This window comes from Sander vitreus, chromosome 4, assembly GCF_031162955.1.
Source record: "Sander vitreus isolate 19-12246 chromosome 4, sanVit1, whole genome shotgun sequence".
NCBI classification, from domain to species: domain Eukaryota; kingdom Metazoa; phylum Chordata; class Actinopteri; order Perciformes; family Percidae; genus Sander; species Sander vitreus.
Window position 1 is genome coordinate 4,843,117 of NC_135858.1, and position 24,143 is coordinate 4,867,259.

The following is a 24,143-nucleotide window of genomic DNA, read 5'->3' on the forward strand; positions in this document are numbered from 1 at the left end:
GACACAAAATTGTTATCAGTACTACACTACCAGCACACACAGCCATTAAGGAAGAGCAAAGGAACCAAGATTTGAAGCTGACACCTTCACCTTTCGCACTGGATGCCAAAAGCCTTTGATAAGACAAATAACATTATTTGTGGATAGATTACACAGTTAGACATACTTTTACACTGAGAGTTGTGAATATGCTAGATCTGCCCTCATACAAGTTTTTTTTCTCTCTGGACCAAAGAGGTGTGTCTTTCAAAAAGTCGTCCCCAACCCCTCCCACGGACTGTTTCTTAGCCCTAAACTTCGCTGGGGGTTGGAGAAGTTGTTCTTGAAGCCATCAGCCTAAAGTGAGGTAGACAGGCGATCTGTGTCACCTTCCACCTGGCTACATACATTTAACCCCTGAGTCCCACTGCTCACCTCGCTCATCTGTGACATCCATTCAGGTAGGTGACCCCTCAGCTCTTTGTCTCCTGTTGGTCTTATTCTTCAGTGGATACCAGAATATGATATAGTTGATCTAGTAAAGAATATCTGTCTTATGAAAACATAATTATGCATTTGAAACTTTCACTCGTGAGCTTTCACCTAAGGCCATTTATTGATTGATTGACTGTGACTTGTGGAGACATGAGAGGTGAGGACTTGGGTGGAGGGTGACAGAGATTATGTTAACCTTTTCAATGAAATAGACAGATAGTTTTCTTGAACTTAAGTATTTTAGTTCGATCCCCCCCGCCAATATATTACCATGGGTCTGTGTGACTGAGTGATACAATTAATTTGGATCAATTATCATGCTTTCAGGTAACTCTGGGTTCAATTAATTTAAATGAAATTAAATCCTATTTATGTTATATGTATTAATTGCACTAAATGCTGACCCATTAATCTTTCAATTAGGATAAATACACGTTAAACCTTGAGTTAATTTACAATCTGAAGCTTATTTCTGAAAAGATGTTTACTTTAAAATGATAAAATATATTGTGATAATCTTATTGTGATTATAGCTGATTGTTTCAATTTCTGAATTTCTCAGTACAATCTTATTTGATCGGCTCTCCATAACATGCTGTCTCTGTGAATCTGCTGTGTTTCTATATTTGTCACATTTCTAGTCTAACAGATTTCTAATAATCAGATGAGATTATGGTCATGTTGTTTCAGCAGAGCTATATATATTTAGCATTATAATAATGCTGTCTATCAGATTTTCTCAGACTTTATCAGACGCTATCAGCCTCTTCTATTTCCTCTCCTCTTTCCTCTAAAGATATGCAGCAAGAGTGGCCTTGTCTGCTTTTGTAATTCTCATAATATTGCTGTTGGCATTCTGCACTTTTATTATTATTTCAGTCTCGTCAGTTTTTTTTAAATCAGTCATTTTTAATATTTTTAAAGGGCAGCAAATGGGCTTTTCATCTCAAGGACTAAAACGTGTATCATAACATTTGTTTAGTTATTACATCCCTCACACAGTGAGATGGCTGGTGTGAAAATGTCACATAATCTTCAAAGCAGTGTGTTAGAGGTTGCTGCTAATACTTTCACTTAGAAAACAACTCTTTTTTTGGTTTGGAGTGCTGTTTGTCCACCCTGTATAGGGCGTCCCTGAGGGCATATCTTTTGCATTCTTCTAACTGGCACACCTATTGTAGAAAGGCCACTGAGTAACTGTTTGGTCACTGGCTGCATCACTACATTAATAGACTCAGTTATTTTTAGTGTTTACTTTCAGCCACAGTCAAATGAGGATCATAGAAAAGGAAGTTTGAAGAAGCTTGCTGTCGAGAGAGCGTGTCCCTAATAACTTCAAGTTAAATTGGTTGTTATGAAGTGAATTGTGGTGATGATAATGTATCTGCTTCAATCAAAGTGACAGTAAATCAGACACACTTAATTGTGGCATACATTTCAATTCAAAATACAAAATCTGATTTCAGCTTTTAGTTTTTTTAGAATAATGCTGACAGGATGCATTTGGCAGAAATCTAAATTTCTCACACCCCTAGTGCTATAGGTTGCGGTTTCGTCTGTCAGAATGGAGGATTCGTCAGAGCAGTCCCACTGGGTGTCTCCAGCTCTGCTCAGCTCAGATCCTCTGGCTGGTTTCTCCACTGAGCCCGGCCTTCTTCCTCCAGGAGAAGAAGGAGAGGCCTTTTTCTCAAGCCAGGACACAGACTACACCAGCCTGCCCTCTTTCTTCTCCAACCCGAGCTACAGCCGAGCGCCACCCACCTACAGACACAGCTCGGGTCAGTGCTGCCACCCACCGAAACCCATCAAATACATCTTCTCATCCACCTTCCAAATCATGATCTCACTTAATCTATTCTGTCCCACTTTCCAAAGTTCGACAGGTGTTCACCTCACCAAGCCTCCTCAGCAACCTGCAGCTGCTAGACGGGCCAGGCAGCCACTCCCTGAGCTCACCCTACAACCCCCCGGTCTCCACCTGGAGCAGCAGCCCCCTCAACAAGACCCCGCTTCACTCACACACCCCGACCTCCCTCTACACCCCCTGCGTCACTTCCTCCTTCACCACCTCCAGAGACGGATACTTTTCTCCGAGCAGAGAGGGCAGGGAGAGCCCCCGGCTTCAGGAGGCCCTGAAGGCCGAGCGCCTGAGCCCGTTGGGGGGGTCGGGGGCCAGCAGCAGTTTTATGAATCTGACTCCTGCTGCTGGAAATGTGTACACTCCGTCATCCCACTCCCACCCACACATGCTTAGCCCCTACAGCACGTACATGACAGGTCCACAAGAGTACAACTCTGCTGCCCTGTACTCCAGCCCTGGAGCATGGATCAGCCCCTCATACTCCCCTAAACTTCGCAATAAAATGAGAATATCCACTCCAGGTGAGAATACACTAATATTTGGCATTTTCTCTGATTTCAGATCAGTCAATAATCTAAGAATAAAGAAGTTTAAGATTGAAATTTCATTCTCAACCTTGGAAACAGCAGTTTCACCACACAGTCCATTTAGATGAGTCATCCAGTCATGTTCAAAGAATCCACTTTGATTCTCAATTTTTAAGCCAACATGGACAAGAAGTGCATAGAAATTTGAACATCTGTAATGCCATGACAACTGGGCAAATTCATCTGCTGAGGAAGTTGATTGAAAGCTCCAGAAGGGCAAATAAACAGACTTAATGTGGTGACATGGTTGTGTCAAATAGACGATGAGTTAATTTAGTTCAATAATGAGATATTAACTATTCCCATATTAATAGTTTTTGCACAAAATGACATTTGCACATGATGCCATTTTTGAAGACAGAATCTGTTTCCAAATATTGCCTGATAAATTTCAAGGAGAATTTGTCTCTTAAATGTACAAGTAGCATTTTGCATAAACCCGTATACTAGCCCATAGAATGCAGTAATAATTGTGTACTTTTGAACAGAGGCCAGAGAGTGTGTTAACTGTGGAGCCACAGCTACCCCTCTGTGGCGTCGGGATGGTACGGGCCACTACCTGTGTAACGCCTGTGGACTGTACCACAAGATGAACGGCCAAAACAGACCACTAATCCGACCCAAGAAGAGACTGGTATAACCCACTGAGATGCACACTAAAACACCTTTTTGGGTGGCTAACTACACAGACACAATATGCTTTGTAAAATATTCAACAAAATACTAAACAATTGCCAAAGCAGTTTCAAAATCGTGCTGATTTATTTTCTGTTTCAGATTGTCAGCAAGCGGGCAGGTACACTGTGCGCCAACTGCCACACAAGCACAACGACACTGTGGAGACGCAACGCCAACGGAGAGCCTGTGTGTAATGCTTGTGGACTCTACTTTAAACTGCACAATGTGAGTCAGAGCAATCTGGATAAACTCATAGCTGTATAGCTTGGATTCCTTTATCCATGAACTACAGTACAACATTTTACCCCAAATCTGCTTGTAAATAAAAACTCTGATTTCGCTCTTTTCCCAGGTCAACCGGCCCCTCGCCATGAAGAAGGAAGGCATTCAAACGCGTAACAGAAAAGTGTCCAACAAGAACAAGAAGAGCAAGAAGGCCGCCATGTTCGAGTCGTACTCGGATGTGACTCAGCATCCTTCCGGGGACGACAATTGCGGGTCATTTTCCCTCGGCCCCGGGACTCTCCTCACCTACAGCAACACACCGCACCTGCATCCCTCCGCCTCCTTACAATACACACACCACCTCAACAATGGCATGATGCCCACCCTGGTGTGAAATAACAATAAAAGGACACCTGAAAGCTGGGTATATTCAGGAATCAGTACGCTTGCTTGCCAGTTATGTGTGTGAATTTGTACATATATGTGTTTCTACGTTGGATGACTGGAGTTTTCTGTTCATTGTCACTGTATTTTAGTAGATATTATCTTGATCAAGTATGTTTGCAGTCAGATAAAATCACTCTACTGAGTTTGCTGCACATGTAAACACACTGAAAAGGGGATTTTTTTCAGCTGTAAATACACTGACTGCCCAAGTCTTAATCCCTCGTCTATTATTCATAATGTGAAATCATACTTTGGTGTGTTATACAAGTCTCTTTTGTATTTGGAAAATTGATATTATACTGAAACCCTACAGAGGAAATAATAAAATGTGTGACTTATTCTGTTGGAGTTATGAAGGCTTTTGTCATTTGAATTCCCAGTTCATCCGTGACCTGACCACAGTAAAGCCTCCTGTGTGGGGTTATTGTACTCCCCTGCTCAGGTATAATAGTCTCTTTGTATAGACAATGCTTCACTTTGACAGTGTAATATAGGGTTTAGCAGGTATGCAAATTCTCCACGCTGCAGAAGTGACAAACATTCAACTAAAGTGCAACACTTACGTCTGGGTTTTATATTTTGACTAAGTCCTGCCAGTTGATGAGCAAGACACACACACACACACACACACACACACAAGGTCATGTTTGTATTTGTTACTACTCATCATTGTTTGTATGCTCATAAAAGGGGGGGATTTTTCATGTGTAAAAATTCCACTTTCATGCTTGAAAGGAAAGGTCAGAGGTTACAGTTACGATATGTTTCATGAAATCACTGAAAGCTGAAGACTCAAAGCATCTGGTCAGCAAGAGAAGACTAAATGCCTTAAGATGACCTAAAATAAGTATTTTTTTTAAATATAAAGATCCTGTACTTGAGTAAAAGTAGCACTACCACCACCATTTTTTACAACCAAGTAAAAATACTTGTCAAATCCCAATCTTGTGAAAATATTAAAAGTATTACCTTAAAAATATATAATATATAAAAATATATGAAGTATCAAATGTAAAATTATTTATTATAAAGCAGAACAGCCCTAGTCAGAGTTATATTATATAGTGCATCACATTAATGTTAATTATCACTTATACAATAAACATTTTTTAAACTTGAGCTGGAACTTGATGTAGTGTTTAATCTGCAACAATGTATCAAATTCCAGTACAATATCTATTTTGTAAAAATTTAGCGGCGTAGAGGTTAAAAGTAGCAGAAAAAGAAAGAACTCAACTGAAGTACAGTACTTGAGTAAATTGAATTTGCTACATTCCACCACTGTTAATGAGTACAATACTCCAAATGACTTTTTCAGAGTATGTCTTACGTTTTGTCACATCATTTCTATGCCAGCAATTACTTGTATAGAGCAGACATGTAACTTTCTACAGTGATTGTTTATATCCAGGTAATCCCGCTCAATTAACCAGAGTAGCTGTTTCATACTGATCAAACTTGTGACCATGTCTTAGTAACTGATAACACTTTTCAGGGAATCTTCTTTGACAGGCAAACGATAACAATTCTTAAATGCACAGAAACACATGAACTTTTCCTGTAAATGCTATTTCCTCAGTAGTGGCATTGTATTTAAAATGCCGGGCAGTAGTGCAATCAATAGTATGTATGTGCAGAGTAGTTTCTGAGCAGCAGGGCTGGTGTGGCTAGCGGACTGGGAGATGACTGATAGGTTATCACTGAGGCCACAGACTCCAAAACCATCCACCTGCTGCTGGCACCGCCATTCTCACACTCCCTGTCAGTTAGTCATTAAGGGGCACCATGTATACTTTAGGTAGGCCTATTAGGACATGACACCAACAAGAGTTCAAATAAATATATCATTGGTATCTGAAGGCAAAAAAGGACTGCTGTAAAAATATATATCTTTATTGGTTTTAGTTTTAAGGAAGACAAACATGTTATAAAAGAAAGCAGACATCAAGGAGAAATAAGACTTTCATTTATGCACGGCCCTGTAAACATCTGGGCTCGCCACCCACTCATGACACATAACACACACAGTCACTCCAATGGGTGTTGTGGTAAACCCACTCTGAGGCAGAAATATTAATTATAAGCATTTTGAACACCTGGGTAGAACAAAACCATTAAATAGGTAATGTTTTCTTCTTAGTGCTGCTTAATTTCATTAGCAGTCAACCATAGTTATTATTAACTCGCCTGATTCCCCCAGGACCTTGATGGTGGGAACTGAATGTATTGATGCCCTGAAGTAACAGAGGGGTGTTCTATTTGAATCCATTTACCAGATTTGCCCACATTTACCCTAAATCACACTAAAGCAGAGAAACCTTCAAAATCAACATTGGTTTCCCTCCTTAAGAATGATCAGAATTTGTAAAACAATCATGAAACAAATGATTAAGTTTAAAAAAAAAAAAATTTAAAAAAAAGACATGAAATGTGAATTTTTTTTTAACTGTATCTATTGCCTGTTTATCTGCTGCAGCCGCCAGCTCTGCTCTGGGGAAATGGCAACAAATGACAGGGAGAGATTAGCAACCACAGGCCTGCTCAAGTTCTCTCACAAGGCCATCCGCAGTCTCTCTCTTTGGCTCCTTTAGTGTTTGTCTCTTTTCTCATTCAGACTGTTTCATCCTGCAGAGCTGTACAATGTCTTTAGATATAGTAGAAACTCTTGTAACAGGGAATCAAGTGATTTGATAATGAGTTATCTTTGACACTAGATTATAAAAATCCTTGGGCAAATTCACATTTTGATTGTGTGTAATTTCAATGCATTTGATTCGATGCATCTCTAAAAGAACACTAATCAACACTGCACTGTTATATTTTCAGCCAGAAATAAACTAAACCTAAATGCAACTACCACAACTTGATGTACAGTATAGTATACTCCTTTTAAAACATGTGGTACAGGTGCACCCCCTAAAGGTAAGAATACAAAACTGCAGCTCCAGTCTTTCAACTGACACAGGATGTAAAACTCTACACACTGCAGTTTAGAGATAACACACATTTATGTGTGTGTCATGTACATTGTTAATGCATATTATAATGGAACAGAGCTGAATAGGAATTGAGGAAGGCTTTACACTTTTTTAGACTACGACACTAGGATAATTAGGTCAAGAATAGGGCTGAATGATTTGGAAAAATATCTAATTGTGATTATTTTTGACTGATATCGCCTTTGTGATATGATTTATGATATTGGAGGGAATGATCATTATTTCCATTTTCATTGGAAAATATATTTATATGATCATGGTGTGATTTTTCCAAGGATCTGTACCAATCAAAGATTTCTTAAGTCTGTAGAATATGATTTGTATGGCGGGACAATCTCTGTAATATTTAATTCAGAATTATATTTTGCCTCTGAGAAATATTGCGCCTCCTGCGATTTGTATATTGCACTAGTCCATATTGTGATTTTGGTAAAATACCGATTAATTCTTCAGCCCTAATCCAAAATATGAAATAAAACCCTTCTTGTAAATTAAGATTCTGTAAATTTGGACATATTTTAGGTATAGCTTCTTGTTTCATCTCGACAAGGACATAAATGTCAATAGAAAGAATATGAGTGTAGTTTATCTGGTTAAAGACATTTTTAATCCATTCCATCATGTAAAATAGTTGAATGTGTCTTTTCATGTAACTTACATCTATTTGGATATTTTTTGCTTTAGATGTTCGATGTATTCATTGATGTATCAGCATATTGGTATATATTGTATATGGGCTTAGAAGTTTTTAACTTTTCATGTAAACTGAATATGAATTGATCCATGAGATAAAGTATCAGTATTTTAGACAATCTTAACAATGCATCACATCTCCCAAAGGATTCACAACACTACCTATCAAATGTTGTATTTATTACATGTAAATCAGTTTCCTCTGTACCTGAAAAAGAGAGAATTTGGGTTCACAATGTTCTACTTTCCACACCTGATAATCTAACTGAATTGCCATTTTGTTTCACTTCATTCTATTAATTTGAATCACTGAATAAATATGAGATGTGAGCAGTGATTCAGATGTCCGGAACCAGGCTAGTACTTTTCTTCATGTAATAATTAAGACAGGAACAGGAAATGACTGCTATGGGAGTCCTATGGGAGATTTTTTGCACAATTGAAGTCGTTGGACTGAGAGCTCATAAAGACACAAGAAAAACATAAATATATTTATTTTTTGAAGCATGCCTAAAACTCCAGTACATCCAACAAAATGAGCTGATCATTACACAGTGAAAATGAAAATAAACTTAAATTCTGCCCGTCCGTTTGTAAGTAATCAAAATTGGTCCTTGGATAACGCACAAAGGAAAAAAATAAAAATTAGCAGTCTCATCAAACCAGCTTAATCTGTTTGTTAGCTTATCAGGTTCATTAAAGCACTTCCATTCTGGAGATTAACACCCTTTTAACGATTGTAAAATCTGCTGTGTTAAAAAATAAAAAAATAACACAGGACAAAGCGGGGTGAGAAGTGTAACAGCTCACCAAGCTACATATTATGGATACTTCCACAAACTGCTTTAGCCAATCCGCATTCTGTCAGTGCACAAGCAGACTGGGCTTTTTGTAAACATCAACTATTTAGTTTTATTTTTGTTGGCGTAGCATTATACAGGGTGTGCCATGGTGAACGAGATGCACCACCTTCACCGCTTCTTAGCAATGGCCACACCAACCAGCACTCCCGTTAGCAGCGCCACTCCAACTAGCAGCCATCTTCTCATAGTCTCCTGAGATCTCCTCGCTTCTGCAGCGCCGTCTCGCCCAAAAACCTCAGCAAAGCAGTCCTGGAATCAGATTCAGATCAAATTGATTCAGACAGAAAAAAGAGAATTGTTGACAAAGTCTAATTTTCTTTCTATCCACATTAAAGGAATACTCCACCGAAAAACTACAGCTGTGCCCTATAATATTGGCACTTTTGCAGCTCTGCACAAATATGTATGTATGTGCATTTTTAAAAAAAAAAAATATAATGAAAATATATCAGATGTCACCAATTATTTCTGGAATCGATTCTGAATCACAAGGTCCGGATTCGATTCCAATTAGGTTAAGGAAATGTCAGTTATAATAACAATTTTACTTGGATATAAAAGCAATTCTTAGAGAACTTATGCTGTAAATTGTACAAGCAAGAAGCAACCCTGATATTGAAGCAAATTGAACATAGTGGCTAAACAGTGGAATTGCAACTGACGGCCCATCATGTGATGCCCTTATCGATCGATTTCGGGATTATGTCAATCAATATCAGATCCCTCAAACAAAGATTGATTTGAATTGGACAAGCGATTATTTTAACCCAGCTCTAATATCAGATAATCATGTTGCACGTGTGCATGTTTGTCTTCAGATCATCTAGTAAATAAGGCACTTGTACTAACCTTAAATATATTTGCACTCACTTTAAATAAGAAAGTATGTATATAAAATCAAGCTACAGGCAGTGAGTATCCGATAATTAAAAAGGAAGATTTTCAGTGTGTTCAGTGTTTAAATTGTGTGACATAGTTGATCCAACTTCTTTCACTCCAGATTATTCAAATACCTCAACTCAGGATATCTGCCCATACCAAGTACTGACCCAACTTTTCCCCCCACATTTAAAATCTGTATACCTCACAGTGTAGAACTCATGGAGATACCGATCTGTATCGGATCGAAACATCCCATGACACAGTCACAGTGCCATGAACAAAGCTGCATGTTGAGCTCATCCCATGCCGACTCACCCATCCTCCTTGGCTCTGGATCCATGGACTAATGTGCTCATCCAGGTACATGGTCATCCAGTCTGCGATGCGGGAAACCAGCTCGCTCATATCCTTCTCTACACATTCCACACACAGCACGCCGCCAAAGGCAAACAGGCCCACTACACGACCCCAGTTGATTCCATCCTTGAACACCTCATCCATCACGCTCTTAAAGCTGTGGTAGGCTGTGTCAGGAGTGATGTCTAGCTGCGAGGAGAGGTCACTAAACGCTTGTGTGAAGAGCAGTTCAAACTCATTTGCTGAGTCCCGAAGAGCTGCCTTTACAGCCTCTATGTCACCACGTGGGGGCAACGACATCCCTGGCTGGCCGCCCCCATTTCGGCTGTTGACCAGCAGGCCGTTACTGGCAGCTGAGTTGGCCTTGTCTCCTTCAGTCCTTCCGCCAGCATCCTCTGGCCTCAGCAGAGACGTTGAATAGTTTCTCTGAGACAGCTTGTAGCTTATAAAGAACTCCACCAGCTCTCTGTTACTGTACGACATTATTTCCATACTGTGAACCTCCAACGCACAGCCAGTCTACTCAGACCCCATGGTTTCTCCTGCCATTCCCTTTCAGTCTGTCAGCTGTCACATTAGAGCTCCTTCTCCTTATGTTGCAGCAAGCAATAGCAGCCTGGAAGCATACAGGGATGACATTAATTCCTGCAAGCAAACATTTTCCTGTGTTTTAGCATCAATTGGTTTCCTTTCATTTCTGTACGAGATGAAGATCTATCAGGAGACTCATGAAACTTGCTTATGTTGTGTAATCCATCACAGAGAACATCAAGTCTGTCAGTCACATTAACATTGCTGGTTAATACAGCTATATTTCAGCTTGATTTGAAATTGCTGCACTGCATTAGCACACACAATATGTGTAAATGTTCACTGCACGTTTCAGCAATCTGCTGGTAGATTTGGCTATTGTACAGAAATGAATGCAAACTAATGGATAACCGGAATGCTAAGAAAAATGCATCCAAAAATGTCATACTGTAGCAACCATTTGAAAATAAGCGCGAGCTAGCAACAAACATTAGCTAAATAACAGCTTTACATGCTCAGCATTATAAAATCCAGTGGCATTAAATCATTACGATGTATATGAAGCCAGATATGTGCGTCTAGATGGCAACCTGCCACCTTTGACAGCTCTGGCTACATGTCACGTATGCTACCAGTTTTAGCTTCATGTGCTAACTAGCTTTTATAAACAGTCCATAGGAAACGCATCAAAACAGACTTACGTTACAAACTACATCCATAGGACGGATATGAGGTAAGCGTCATTGACAATTATACTTACAACTGCTAAGAGGTTGTTTTCCCTTAAAGAGTGCAGCTAAAGAGTTACTAAAAGCTGTAGTTGTGAATGCAGACACAATATGGACATTTTTGCAGCTGCAGACTCTGTGGCCTGGACTGTGATGCATGCTGGCGGTTGGCCCATCCTGCTACTGTACCAGCCAGAAGTCCCGCCTCCTCCTCCAGCTGTACCAATCAACGTCTGAGACCGACCGGAAATTAAGGGGCCCGTGAAATGAAAGCAAAATCATTGGAAGTGAATGTACGTTTGTTCTTGATAAATTTCACATCCACAAATCGACCTGGACGGGCTCCAAACAAGCTTGCAACGTTTCATTTTTATACTAAAAAGTATGGCATCTTAACTAATGATGTGAACTAAAAAAAAAAAAAGCTGAGGAGATATTTTACTTAATTTAGTGTAAAATTTATTTAGCAAGTCCTAAGTTTGCAATGTTTTTACCTCTCGTAAAGCTTACAAAAGAATGTTGTTTTTAAACGTTTGTCATAATTTCCCCAACACTGCACCCTATAAAGTTCTCCAACTAACAATGAAATGTAGTCTTATCTTACATTACTTTGCTGATGAAATTATGCATTGTTTACATAAAAAAAAAGACTTCAGAAAAACATATGTTGCTGCTCTATTAAACTTTAAAAGCACCATTATGTTCTGTATATTTTAAAATTGGCTCTTTCCATAAGACCTGGCACAACAGATAATTGTCAGACTGAGTGGTTGGTGTAGGAAAAAAAATTAAGTTTTTATTAAACATATTTATTAAAACATGAACATACGTGATTAGCATATCCTATACGTTCTAAAGGTCAAATGACAATATGATACAGTTCCTTGTCATAGTTGAGAAGAAAAAAAAACTATGGAAGTGAGGAAGTTGGCATAATCATTTCATAAATCTTGTGACAGTTAAAAAGGTGAATAACACAGATCATATGAAGAAACTAAAAGAACAATGGCTAAAATATATACAATGTCACTTACATATGCCATATATATGCGCTATAATGTAACTTTTGTCCTTCATCCAACACTGGTAAAGAGTTCAAACATCTAGAATTGAAGAGTTTTAGTCACCTGTGCCATTTGACCAAATATTTGTAATTTTTAACTGACACTGGACCTGTGTTTTTTTCTTAATTCATACACTGTTTCTCAACCATGGCACACTGCTAAGGAGGAACACTAACAGAAAGTCATCAAAGCATTTGCTTTCCCATCTTGCAAAGAGCTCTCCTTCTCTCTAGAGGGATCGTCCGTGTTTAAGGGTTCGGCCTCTTCTGTCAGGTTTGCTGGCTCCTCAGATTTCAAAATGTTGTCTTGGTTTGTGTCAACATTTCCATTCTCAGTAGATCTATCCTCGCTTTCTGGCTCACTGTCTGAGTCAATGGAAATGGTCTCTGTGCATGTTCTGAGTTTTAACGTACAGTTTAGTGTCTCACACTGCTTGTTTTGGTCTGTGCTTGGAGTACCAGACTTGAGGCCTCCAGATCTCCCCTCTGAGGTGCTGCTCTCCACAAATATCAAGTCATGTTTAACTTTCTTTACAGCATGCATGTCAAAGCCGAGCAGCACAGACAGCTTTGTGGTCTGACATTGTTTCTCGCACATCCTTCGCTTGGTTGCAAAGTGACTAGCAATGTCAGATTTCCAGAGCCACAGACTTGCAGACAGCTTCTCCTCTTCCTGAGGAGAAAGATATGGGCGCCGGTTGAAATAGGACGTCAGGAAATTTTTCCTGGCCTCATAGGTCTTGTGCTCATAGCTTCTAGGATCCAGAGCAAGGCCATCAGATTCAGACTGATTTCCAACAGTTGTGGAGGAAATATTTGACTCCTTGCTTAGTTTTATCCTCTTGGGGTTGGACATGGCCTGCGTTGGTGGCTGCCTCTTGAGGAAGCCAGCCCCGGATGAGTTGAGAGTCAAGGCAGACTTGAAGCCTTGGCTTGCCTGGTTCCTACCAACAGCCCTGCACTGCACAAGATGCAGTGTGATTGTGGAGGCCACCATGTTACTGGTGTACACTCCCAGGCAATGAATGCACTTGTATGTCATCTTTTTTTCAACAGGATGCATTGTTTGGAGCACTTGATGTCGCTCCCTCAGATGCATAGCCAAAGCATCAGAGATCGGACCTTTGAGGATGGTAAAACACAGCGGACACAAAGTCTTCCCAACCTCACTCTTTTGACCCAGTGAAGGGAAACTTCTAAGTGGTTCACTTTTTTTTTCAATCATTCTGGGAGCAGTTAGCTTGACCAGAGCTGGAACACTATTTTGAGCAGATGCAGACTGATCTTGACCATTGATAGTTTCCTTCATGTTAAATGTGAGCACAACAAGCTGTACGTTACTGGACTTATCTTGTTTAATGGTAAGATCAAATGTTAGAGGTGATGCACCAGGGGGTCCAACAAAGTCATCAGGATGAGCCTGCGCCACATGCTCAATGATTTTCTCAACATTGTGGAAAGCAGAGTGGCACTGTGGACAGGTGAGCCCGTGGATTAGCATGTGGTTAAGCAGTGTATCACTGGGCAGATAGCGGTTGCAAAGCAAACACTTGCTGGTGAAGTTGTGTATTTTCATGATGTACTTGGCCAGTGCCCACACTTTCTTTGCCTTGTGTGCGTTCTCAAAATGAGCATTATAGAGGTTTTCAGGGAAAAGCTCATTGCAAACTGTACATATCTTCCACTTCTGTGTCTGCGCTGTGTTTACACCAGCAACATTATTCTCAGCCACATTGCTCTTGCCAGGAACTGTGACACGCACCTGACTGGCTGCGATGAACGACTGATTTTTAACAACAGGCGCCACTGGCTTTAAATAGCCAATTACTGGTTGTGCTAATGGGTCAGGCCTAGTTGTGTGGCCCCTGCTAACAATCAGAGGGGCCTTCTGAGAAGCGACTGGCAAGGATTGAGGCCTGGCGACAACAATTTTAGCATGTCCAATCATGGTGGTCACTTGAGCACCAATGCGCTCGTGGTACTCTACAACATGCTGCACTAGAGCCTCATAGCTACGAGTGGAAAACTGGCAGCGTTTACAGAGGATGTTGTTGCCATTGACAGAATTAGCACCATTTTTTAAAGATGATTCAGAAACCATACCAAGATATGGTGACACAATATGCTGAAAATGTTCCCTGTAGATGTGCCTTCTTACAACATTGTAGAGTGTGTCCCGGAACGTGCATTTTTTGCAAAAGTACATTGCTTTCTCCACACCATCTCCCTGTCTGACCCTATCAAGAAACGTTTTATCGTTCCTTCCCAGTGCAGTTCCCTGCGAGTTCCCATAATTCTGCCGTGCTGAACTGGGTATGTGGAATATTTTAACATGCGTCTCCAAAGTTCTCTTGCTTGCAGTGAACGTGCAGTATGGACAGTTAAGCAGAATTTTACTATCAAAGATTTTCCTGTGTACATTGCGGAAGTGATTCTTGTAGCCCGAGTAGTATTTGGAAGAAAATGGGCACTCTGTGCAGCAAAATGGCTTCGATCTGTATTCCTAAAAGACATCATGGAAAACAATTGCATTAGGACAAATACGGTGATGTGCATCAGCATTTGAAAAGGCCTTGGACACAGAAGTAAGATTTACCTGTGTTTTAGAGTATGATGGATCCCAAGCACAGATATCAAGGCAAAGACTGCCCTTTACAAATTGCTCATCAGGACAAAACTCTTTGAACTCCTGTGGAAAGATTTGAAAAGATTAAAATGTATTAGTTTACATAAAATTGCTCATTTTTGCATGCAATATTTTGTAATTATTAGCCACACTGGCTTTGGAGAAATACTGCTGGGTTGGCATAGATTTAAATTGCCTTTAATTTGTCTCACATTTGAGATTAAATATTTTCTAAATAGACATTTCAGACTGTCACAGAGATTAGAGACAACGATGACAACTATTTTTATTTTTTTAAATAATCTATAAGAACCATAATGAGTCAATTTAATTTAGAGTTTCTACTTACATGCAACTAAAATCAACTCACCTCCGCTGCCTCCTTGCAGTACTCCAGTCCAATGTCGCCAAGTGCTTTTTTCACTTGTTTCCTAGCCTTCCTGATTCGTGTGAGGTTGTTCACTGGAAGTTGATACATCTTTCATGACAAACAGAAAACAAACTTCTTTTCAGTTGAGGAAACGTAATCACAGCAAGCAAATTATTCTATACGTTTTCAAATGTAACACTGTAGTTCAATCGATAATTACCAACATCATAAGAGACTGACTTTATAAACAGGCATTAACACGCCTTTTCAACGCACGTCTCCAGTCGATAAATCACTGTCAACACAATTAACGTTACATATGACTGGATGCGTTACCTATGTTCAATACTTCAGTTTCTATATGGGCCCAGTTATTTCTGCGGGCACGCTTCAAGTTATCTTTCGTTACTGGTTAAGTACTGGCTTGGTCAGACATAACGTTACTGAAACAGAGCAGATCTGTGACCTTTCATGTTCCAGGGATTTGGGGAATCAAAAGTTTTACAGTACATGTGGTTAGCTTTTTTTTTTGGCTAGCGTACAGTTAGCCAACATTAGCTGTGTTGTCTGCTCATGTCGGCTTGGTCAGCTCACGCTACTTAGCTAAACACCAAAGCTAGCATTACATAGCCAGCCGGTTAGCGTTATTTGTTTTTCCATGTTCACAGACTAATTCAATCGATGCATTTTACTCACCTTATGATACGTCTGTGGACTAGATTTACAGTGGTTGCCTCGCTACATAAATGGCTAACAAAGATGTTAACCGGCAGGTCGGGACGTGCAGATTGATGCAAGTGATGTTCGCTCTCCTCAAAGCCAGTGCTGATGCTCAGCTCCTCGGCTAGCTAGCTAGCTAGTTAGCTGTCTCATCTGTTTTGCTGCAGCCTCTAGCTAGCTGGAGGAACGAAAGGCGGGACAGAATGGTGCACATCTCATGAGAACTGTATACTCCAAAAATGATGACTGCGGGAACACTTGTGTGTACTACACTGGTGGATCAGGCCAGCCTGTTAGCTAACGTTATCTATTCCAAGTGAGTCAACTCTCAGTCCAAAATGGCGTCGACAAAAAGACGGAAGTCGTAGCAGGCAGAGAGCTGGGCAGGGGCTGGATCTGGACGGCCAAAAGTTAGTATTCATTGTGTTCGTATTAATGCAATTTTTTATTTTCAGTCATAACAAGTTAACATTTCTTACTTAGGAATTGAGGTTCATACAAACACCACAGCATTTGTACTGTAGTTTACCTACTCTTGCTGCAACCAAGATAATCAATCACGTTCACTGATCCCCCCCACCCCAGTAATGACGAGAACATATGAACTCTGCCATGCTAGTAGCCTACACAGTTGAAAATAATACAATTTACCATGTTATATTTCAGTTCCAGCAAATGTAGTTGTGTCTGAAACAATAGCTAGACTTCAAGACGGTGGTTCCATAATTTCCACTACAGCAGTCCGAGGCCCTGTCATCACCAGTCTGGAGACTTTCCTGTAGTCCAGGTAGAGGACACACTGTCCATTCACCTGGCACACAAACTGCCGCACCTAAAAAAGATGATGTGAGGTACATACAAGCTCTTATTTTTGTCTCAAAGTCAAAGTGCTGTTTTCAAACTCCTTTGGAGGTTTAAGTATACTACCATTTTCAGTCCCATGTGTGTAACATATATCTCACCTTAACTCCAGCAGCTGCTGCAGGGCTTCCACGGTCAACAGCCTGCACATAACAGGGAGCCATGCCTCTGACAACAAAGCCCCAGCCCAGGGCATCTCCTATCACCTGTGATGGCCGGAGGGTGAGATAAATTACACATTATGTAGAAATTAAATGGAATTTATATAGTTTACTATTGTTAAGATACAACTTCATTAGTCTACATGGAAAAATAATCTCCAGGAATGTGTTTCATCTTGTTTCTAATGGTAACTATGAATCGACCTAAGTAGCTATGTTGATGCTTTGTTTGAATGGTTAACAGATGAGAATTGTGTTGATATCACAGAACGTGTAGGCTAAAGGTAACCCCAAGTGATTTTTCATATTAAAGGAGTATTTTAGTTTTGTCCCTTACTGACATCACATATTAATGCTTTAAGGATCCACTTTTTGACTTTGGAGGACTGTTTTTATTGAATTAATGCTGTTAAAATCCTAGACATGACATACATGTTAGCTTTTAAATAGCCATGATTAAATGATTACAATAACTCACCGTCAACACTCTCTTGATGAAAGGTGCACCAGGTGCCAATAACTCTTCACATGTATAATTTCTTCTAAGTACTGTAAAAAAAGATATTAAAAGATATCGGTTTTGGACCTCAGTATACCAAATACTTTGTCTTTGTGTGTTACATGTGCTACATGAATATTAATTACACACTTGCCTGATTTAGGATTGCATACCACTGAAGTTGAAGACACCTGGACAAGAGGTGGAAATCCAGCAGAGTGAAGCTGAAGGGAATTCAAGCTGCTTCGACGCCCACTGGTAACCTGTTTCAGATCTTTATTTGACCCCACTGTAATTAAATTAGTAGGAAAAGTATAATGCGATAATAAGCATTTACAACAAAGTGTATAAATTGCAAAAAAAAAAGGCAGATTCTTATTTTCTTTTACCAGACTGGAAAGTTGGAGAGTTGCCCCCTTTTTTTTGGCGCAGAACAAATGGATTATCAGGAAGGTTGTCCTCTGGTGTCGACACTGCCACACCTTCATTGGCATCTTGTTCACTGTCATTTAACAATTCAGATAGGCGGCGTCTGCGGCGAAAATTGATGCAGAACTGATAGAGCAGTCCACTGTCAAAGAAATCATGCTTCTTTGCCACTAGTGGTGAGAGTGGGAGAGAGAGAGCGAGCACAAAACAGTTAGAATAAATGGGCTTTATCACAAAGAGTCGATGAGTGTATTTGCTTTAGATTGCAAAATCCCAACTGGCCCCTCACTGTCAGCAGCCACTGACGGCTCGCTCATTCCTGGTGCCGTACATCAAAGGACAAATAAGGATTCCCCTCACCGTGCTGAATGATGCCATGCTCCTGCAATGTGCGGCACAGCGCTATTCCCTGACGCCGGCTCTCTGCCTCTCCGTTCTGGAGGAGCCAGTCAATCAATTGGCAGCCAGGAAAGGAGTGCTGATATGCAACACCATGCTCCTCTCTTAGCTGCAGAATAGAATTATCGTCCCCGATGAGACTGAAGAAACAGACACAGAAACACAGATCAAATGTATCATAACATGCAAATTACTTTTAAAAAGTGCTTGAAGGAGCATTTCAACAGACAACGTTACCAATATATCTCTGACAGGATAGAGTCTAGCTGTGAAATTTTAACCCCAGCCTATTTATCATGCTAGTGTGTACTATATAATCACCACAGTTGTTGACAGTACACTTCAAGGACAAACAAGAGAATCCTAGCACAGAACAAACAGCAGCTCTTACTGTTCATAGAGTCCTTGTCCTCGCATGAAGATTTTCACCTCTGTATTGAATGGAAATGTGCCATCATCCTTACGGAAACGGTACAGCAGTTTGGCATCCTTCAATACTGGCCTCTTGTCACAGACTAATAAAAAAGGCAACATACAGTTTCTAATACGTTTTGAAATAAGAGGGTCTCTAAATGAAGCAATACATTAAAAATAAATACATTTGTACTGAATATCCCCTTGCTGAAACTTTTGTTGTTGCTTCCTGCTTACCATGGTGAATGATGTCATGATCCATGAGGTGCTGCATTAAGCAGACAGCTGTTGCTCGATCTGGAGCTTCCTTATGGCTCACAAGCCAGTCTATAAGTTCCTTTGCCACAAAGCAGTTAGGATATGTGCGCAGGTGGTAGAGTCGGTCCTTGATTAGTTTTCCATTGTGTAGTCTCAACCTTGAAAAGTTCAAATCAGCCATATGTTTAACCTTAAGCCTTGAATAAATGATAAGCCTGACCATAGACATGTCATATTTCCCCCCTCTCTCTTTCCATACCTGAGTTGTTCTCCAGCAATCATGACTTCTCCTTTATGTTGTCTTGCCATGGCTTTTCTCCTAATGCTACTTGTTCGCTCCATTTTCGTGTGGCCTGGAAGGTAAGTGAAGTGAACTCTTAGTTATGGCCCTTTGTGTTTACAAAATATCCATTGAAACACACAGAACCCCATTTGCCATGTGGGAAAGATGTTGTGTATACAGAAAGAAAAGGAGACAATTACATGGTACATTTCTGCCAGAATGCCACAGACAGAAGGCCTCCACCAAAAGAAAACTGTCCATTGTTGATATGTAGTTTTCTCTTATCACTTCTTAAGGCTGAAGCTATCACTGGTTTTCATTGCATGCTGTTTCAACAGTGCATATGACATCTTTGAGTTGTCCAGTAGTCACATTTTGTTAGTATTTTAAGAGAAACAAATAAAATGACTGTTGATGATAACCCTTTTCTAATTGCCTTCATGGTCAATGATCAATCAGTTACAGCCAGTTAATGGTTGGTGTATTCAGGCTGTGTTTTACAGCATAAAGTAGATCAAAACTCTGTATTATCTCGGGTGTCTATGGATGTTGCAGCTTCCTAGAAGACACACCGTTATGTGTCAGCCTGCATTGGATTAACTTAAATTAGGTCACATTTGAAAGGTTGACATATTTTAAACATGCTAGTAACAGTGCTTGTCTTCTATTATATGTGGTTTCTGCATCAGTTTTTGATGGCAAAACAGGTCATGTAAAGTAGGTCTTGGAATGTGAAAGCAAGTGTTTCCAAGAGCTGTTGATGCTATGATGGTTATTGTTGATTATATTTGTGACTGTTTTGCTGCATGTGTTTTTGTGGCGAAATATGACTGCTGGTCATGTGCACTTAAGCAAAATAATTTGAACTTCAAGCGCGCGCCAGGGGTAGCGCAGCGCATAGTTGTGCGGCACCACATCCTGTCTTTAGCATAAATTATACCACATATACTGTCACCCTTCTATGCTGACATGAATCTTAATATGTGTCCCTGAGACATCCTCGCTCAGTCACACTGTCTTCTCTTTTTTCTTTATTCCCAGCAACTAAAACTGACTATAACAATGCCTCTGCGTTCTCGCTTTTGGCTTGAGTCCTCTATCTTGTCAGTGAAGCTTTCACTATCTTTGGAGTATGCACTGCTGGAGAGGGACACCTCAGGGCGAAAACGTTGCTTAACCCTTTGATATCCTGTGTAGCTGTGTCACCTCTGGACACCGTTGGGGTGACATCCCTGAATCAGACAGCACATTCTGGAACATGCCAGGTTTTTATTGTGTCAGAGATGTTGCTGAGCTGTTGTCAGGGGTTCATGATTTCTGGTGGTATGCTTTGCCCTTCTCAGGCTGTTGAGGCTTAGGGCCGACCCACTGTAAAATAGGCAAGCGTCTAAGGGCTCTCTCACAGATGGTTTGAGCTCTGTATGCACATGTTCCATATATGCACAATCCTGCATGAGAATAACCCAGAATTCAGCATTGTAACTTTCAAAACAGGAGTGATAGAGCCTGGAAATCTAACCTGTGTTCATCCAACCTGCATCTAATGTTTGGCTTACAACCAAGGCTTGAACAAACACTCAATTTGTTGATTTTCTTATAAAACATGAAAACATGAACAAACCAGCTTACTGGCCACACAAACCCAATTGCTTCCTCTTGCACTCATGCAGAGCTAAAAGTGGATATTGAGATTGGGACTTGCAGTGTAGGCTTGTGGCCACAAGATGTCAGTGGTACCTCTGTAGGAACTAAGGAGAACAGCGACCACAATAGTGTCAAATGAATTGTTTTACAGCCTTCTTTTTGTTGTTTAAGTGAAATTCGTGACATGTGTACACCACCACACATTCAGACATAAATATAAACGAAATTAAGGCTGAAATAAAAGTATGTTAAATTGGTTTAATATATTTTGGAAGTGGGCAAGTGATCCCATATGTTTAGTGGATTTTTTTGATAAACAATAACAGTACTGCCTAGACAAAGTCTGGGTGTGTAGTTATTTGACCTGCGTTATACACAGTGATAAATCTTAACACTCCTGCGGGATAAATAGGCTTACATGTAAAATGGAGGGCAAGTCCAACAGGAAAAAAAAACATATTGCAGGACATAATGTGCCGCTGTGCAGACATTTATAGGTTTTGGTCAAATGATCATCACGAACGGCTCGTGGGGACAGACTCGTAGCAGCTTTTATGCAAATCGCCCTCCTCCGCCTGTTTTTATTGGAGAGGAGCGTGGAGGTGTAGCCTAGAAGGCGTGACATCATGCCAATGCAGCTTTATGAAGAAAGTGCGCTTCCCCTGAGCAAGCAGAGGTGCGTCCAGTGCAGTCTGCTGGCATCAGTGGACTTCTAGTGTGTGGCTACCGAAGCCGAGCAGGCTGCCCGGTGCAAAATCACCAGTTTGCACAGAGTTTGATAAGGTGGGGGGCTTTTGAGCACGCATGTTTGTTTTTTTCCCTTCTGAGCTGAAATCAAAGTTTGGAATTACTGCATTTTTTCGAAACTAAGCGCGCTTTCGCTGACTGTATGAAATAGCGTTGGACACTTGGAGCTCTTTGAAGGGACTCGCTTGCCATTTACTATGACCGCTGAGGCGCATTCGCATTTGGGACTGCAGAAAAACCCTATGGATTTCGTCAGCGACTTCGACTTGATGAAGTTCGGCGTTAAGAAGGAGGCGATGCAGGGGATAGACCGCTCCTTCATCGGGCAATGCAGCCAGCTCCAGAGACCGGACTCTGTTTCCTCCACCCCTGGCAGTACGCCTTGTAACTCCGTACCCTCATCACCAAACCTCAATCCAAACGAGCAGAGAAATAACCCTGGGGGTGACCAGTTCTGGATACCCAACAATGGGGGTTACCCTCAGCAAATGTACCCTCAAGCTTTTGGTCTGACACCCGAGGACGCAATGGAGGCCCTAATCGGCGCCACGGCGCAGCAGGGACACCCATCTGTGCCCCACGGCCACCATCCGCCACCTTTTCAAGCTGAATACGAAGGGTACGGCCACCTCAACGAGCCTGTCCAGCACTACCCGGGACTCCCGGGTCACCCTGACATGCAAGGCATCCCCAGCAGTCACTGCCAAGACCCTTATCTCAAAGATGACATGGGTTGCGCGTCCCCTCAGTCGCCGGAGGATCAGGTCCTCGGTGCGCACCACCAGCACAGCCGCCACGACAGGCGATCCAACGCCGAGAACCACTTCTCAGACGACCAGCTGGTGTCCATGTCCGTCAGGGAGCTCAATCGGCTCCTCAGAGGCCTCGGCAAGGACGAAGTGATGCGTCTGAAGCAGAAGCGCCGGACCCTGAAAAACAGAGGTTACGCACAGTCCTGCCGTTACAAGCGCGTCCAGCAGAAACACGTTTTGGAGCACGAAAAGACAAACCTGGTGACACAGGTTGAGCAGCTGAAACATGAACTAAACAGGCTGATGCGGGAGAGGGATGCATACAAACTTAAATGTGAGAAACTGTCCGGTGCAAACTGTTACCACGAAACTGGGTCTACCAGTGACAACCCTTCCTCACCCGAGTATTTAATGTGAGTTTGTTAATATCCTGCAGAACAGATTCTTTAGGCACTAGGTTGACAGCTCGCCTTGCTCTTTTACAAACAGGCCCATGGATTCATCAAGTTGTAATTAATTTTGGACATAAGGATATCACTTAAATAATTGTAATAGATACAACTAGGCAACATGTTATTAATGGAATTACAATGAAGCATGCATGCAGGACATGTATGAGATGTTTTTATTCAATACAGGCGTATCTGTATTTTGTCTGAAAGGAGATACTTGAAATCAGAGAATATTCCCTTTTTATTAAACTTTAGTCCTTTTGCTTCAGTTACTCCTCAATCTTCATTTTGGTGATTTTGCTTTGCTTAGTTTTTGTAGCTCAAATTATATTTTGTGTTCATGCTTCCTTAAAAATAGAAAACATACTAAAAACAATTATGCTAGAAATTACATTTCTATTATTTTTATGAAGCTGATTCTGCTGGACAGATGTGTTTCTTATTTGCTTGTTCTTTTTAAGATAATATATGATTATGCAAATTGTTTTTCATCCACTGTGTCTTTAATTTGCTATGGATCAATAAACCTCTTGTGACTTTTTAAAACTGTGTCTCATCTGCTGACGGTCCACACAGTGAAATATTTACCTCACATTAACAATTGTCTTAGTTTGTAATACACCATAAGTATTAATATTGTAGTTATTCTTATGAGAGCTATTACAACATTAGTTTGAACTCGTACTCACAATATACAAAGGAAAGAATGCTTTTAAATTACTAAATCCATAAAAGGAAATACATCCAACATAACATGTGTGCACACTACATAAAATGTTGGTATTGAAGTCTTTCAGACAGTATAAATATGAAAGTAAGTTTACTAATTTGTGTGCAGTGTAGATGCTAAGACTACAAGCACAACAACATTGCCGTCACTTTAACTTTCTACTCTAAAATACGACCCAATAGGCCTACATTTTTAAAATATACCTACATTCACAGTGTTTTAAGAAGTCATGTTACTTCATTATCATGTCATGAGTATTAGTAACATTATATTATTATTATAAGATGGTCAAAGGAAGCACAGCAACAGTTAAAGTGTTGTGTATTTGTTGGGTCGGGGGTGAATGAAAGGATGAGTGGCTTTCTCTCCTTCCCTGACCTTTGCCCTTCACAGAGTGCTGCTTCCTGTGG

At 40.7% G+C, this 24,143-nt stretch overlaps 5 protein-coding genes across 5 annotated transcripts; 2 read left to right on the forward strand and 3 right to left on the reverse strand.

Annotated features, from left to right (window-relative positions):
• Positions 1–283: 283 nt before the first annotated feature.
• On the forward strand, positions 284–4,624 carry gata1a (GATA binding protein 1a). Its single transcript, XM_078247825.1, has 6 exons — positions 284–440; positions 2,010–2,252; positions 2,350–2,856; positions 3,411–3,556; positions 3,700–3,825; positions 3,953–4,624. Exons 2-6 carry the CDS (start codon positions 2,039–2,041, stop codon positions 4,217–4,219), a joined length of 1,260 nt encoding a protein of 419 aa, XP_078103951.1. The 5' UTR covers positions 284–440; positions 2,010–2,038; the 3' UTR covers positions 4,220–4,624.
• A 3,818-nt stretch (positions 4,625–8,442) lies between these two features.
• LOC144516494 (bcl-2-like protein 1) lies at positions 8,443–11,495 on the reverse strand. The gene is made up of 3 exons (XM_078247827.1): positions 11,358–11,495; positions 10,025–10,682; positions 8,443–9,076 (listed from the first exon to the last, which is right to left on the reverse strand). The coding sequence occupies exons 2-3, from the start codon at positions 10,556–10,558 to the stop codon at positions 8,936–8,938; spliced, it is 675 nt and encodes a 224-aa protein (XP_078103953.1). The 5' UTR covers positions 10,559–10,682; positions 11,358–11,495; the 3' UTR covers positions 8,443–8,935.
• A 600-nt stretch (positions 11,496–12,095) lies between these two features.
• adnpa (activity-dependent neuroprotector homeobox a) lies at positions 12,096–16,800 on the reverse strand. Its single transcript, XM_078247824.1, has 5 exons — positions 16,756–16,800; positions 16,081–16,500; positions 15,385–15,492; positions 14,985–15,077; positions 12,096–14,891 (listed from the first exon to the last, which is right to left on the reverse strand). The coding sequence occupies exons 3-5, from the start codon at positions 15,490–15,492 to the stop codon at positions 12,561–12,563; spliced, it is 2,532 nt and encodes an 843-aa protein (XP_078103950.1). The 5' UTR covers positions 16,081–16,500; positions 16,756–16,800; the 3' UTR covers positions 12,096–12,560.
• Positions 16,801–16,810: 10 nt separating this feature from the next.
• LOC144517450 (DEP domain-containing mTOR-interacting protein) lies at positions 16,811–19,527 on the reverse strand. The gene is made up of 9 exons (XM_078249580.1): positions 19,385–19,527; positions 19,105–19,283; positions 18,845–18,968; positions 18,415–18,593; positions 18,015–18,224; positions 17,780–17,914; positions 17,605–17,675; positions 17,067–17,171; positions 16,811–16,936 (listed from the first exon to the last, which is right to left on the reverse strand). The coding sequence occupies exons 1-9, from the start codon at positions 19,465–19,467 to the stop codon at positions 16,811–16,813; spliced, it is 1,212 nt and encodes a 403-aa protein (XP_078105706.1). The 5' UTR covers positions 19,468–19,527.
• Positions 19,528–21,707: 2,180 nt separating this feature from the next.
• Positions 21,708–23,549, forward strand: LOC144516493 (transcription factor MafB-like). Its single transcript, XM_078247826.1, has one exon. The coding sequence runs from the start codon at positions 21,997–21,999 to the stop codon at positions 22,966–22,968; it is 972 nt and encodes a 323-aa protein (XP_078103952.1). The 5' UTR covers positions 21,708–21,996; the 3' UTR covers positions 22,969–23,549.
• Positions 23,550–24,143: the final 594 nt, after the last annotated feature.

Excerpts from the sequence above, each read along its gene's own strand:
- LOC144516494 (XM_078247827.1), bottom strand. The coding sequence starts at position 10,558 with ATGGAAATAATGTCGTACAGTAACAGAGAGCTGGTGGAGTTCTTTATA. Across the intron at positions 9,077-10,024 it reads TCCAGAGCCAAGGAGGATGG|GACTGCTTTGCTGAGGTTTT; the intron begins GTGAGTCGGCAT and ends ATCTGATTCCAG.
- LOC144516493 (XM_078247826.1), top strand. The coding sequence starts at position 21,997 with ATGACCGCTGAGGCGCATTCGCATTTGGGACTGCAGAAAAACCCTATG.
- adnpa (XM_078247824.1), bottom strand. The coding sequence starts at position 15,492 with ATGTATCAACTTCCAGTGAACAACCTCACACGAATCAGGAAGGCTAGG. Across the intron at positions 15,078-15,384 it reads ACTGCAAGGAGGCAGCGGAG|GAGTTCAAAGAGTTTTGTCC; the intron begins GTGAGTTGATTT and ends ATCTTTCCACAG. Across the intron at positions 14,892-14,984 it reads CATCATACTCTAAAACACAG|GAATACAGATCGAAGCCATT; the intron begins GTAAATCTTACT and ends GATGTCTTTTAG.
- gata1a (XM_078247825.1), top strand. The coding sequence starts at position 2,039 with ATGGAGGATTCGTCAGAGCAGTCCCACTGGGTGTCTCCAGCTCTGCTC. Across the intron at positions 2,857-3,410 it reads AATGAGAATATCCACTCCAG|AGGCCAGAGAGTGTGTTAAC; the intron begins GTGAGAATACAC and ends ACTTTTGAACAG. Across the intron at positions 3,826-3,952 it reads TCTACTTTAAACTGCACAAT|GTCAACCGGCCCCTCGCCAT; the intron begins GTGAGTCAGAGC and ends CTCTTTTCCCAG.
- LOC144517450 (XM_078249580.1), bottom strand. The coding sequence starts at position 19,467 with ATGGAGCGAACAAGTAGCATTAGGAGAAAAGCCATGGCAAGACAACAT. Across the intron at positions 18,225-18,414 it reads GCATGGCATCATTCAGCACG|TGGCAAAGAAGCATGATTTC; the intron begins GTGAGGGGAATC and ends TCTCACCACTAG. Across the intron at positions 17,172-17,604 it reads TCATCAAGAGAGTGTTGACG|GTGATAGGAGATGCCCTGGG; the intron begins GTGAGTTATTGT and ends CGGCCATCACAG.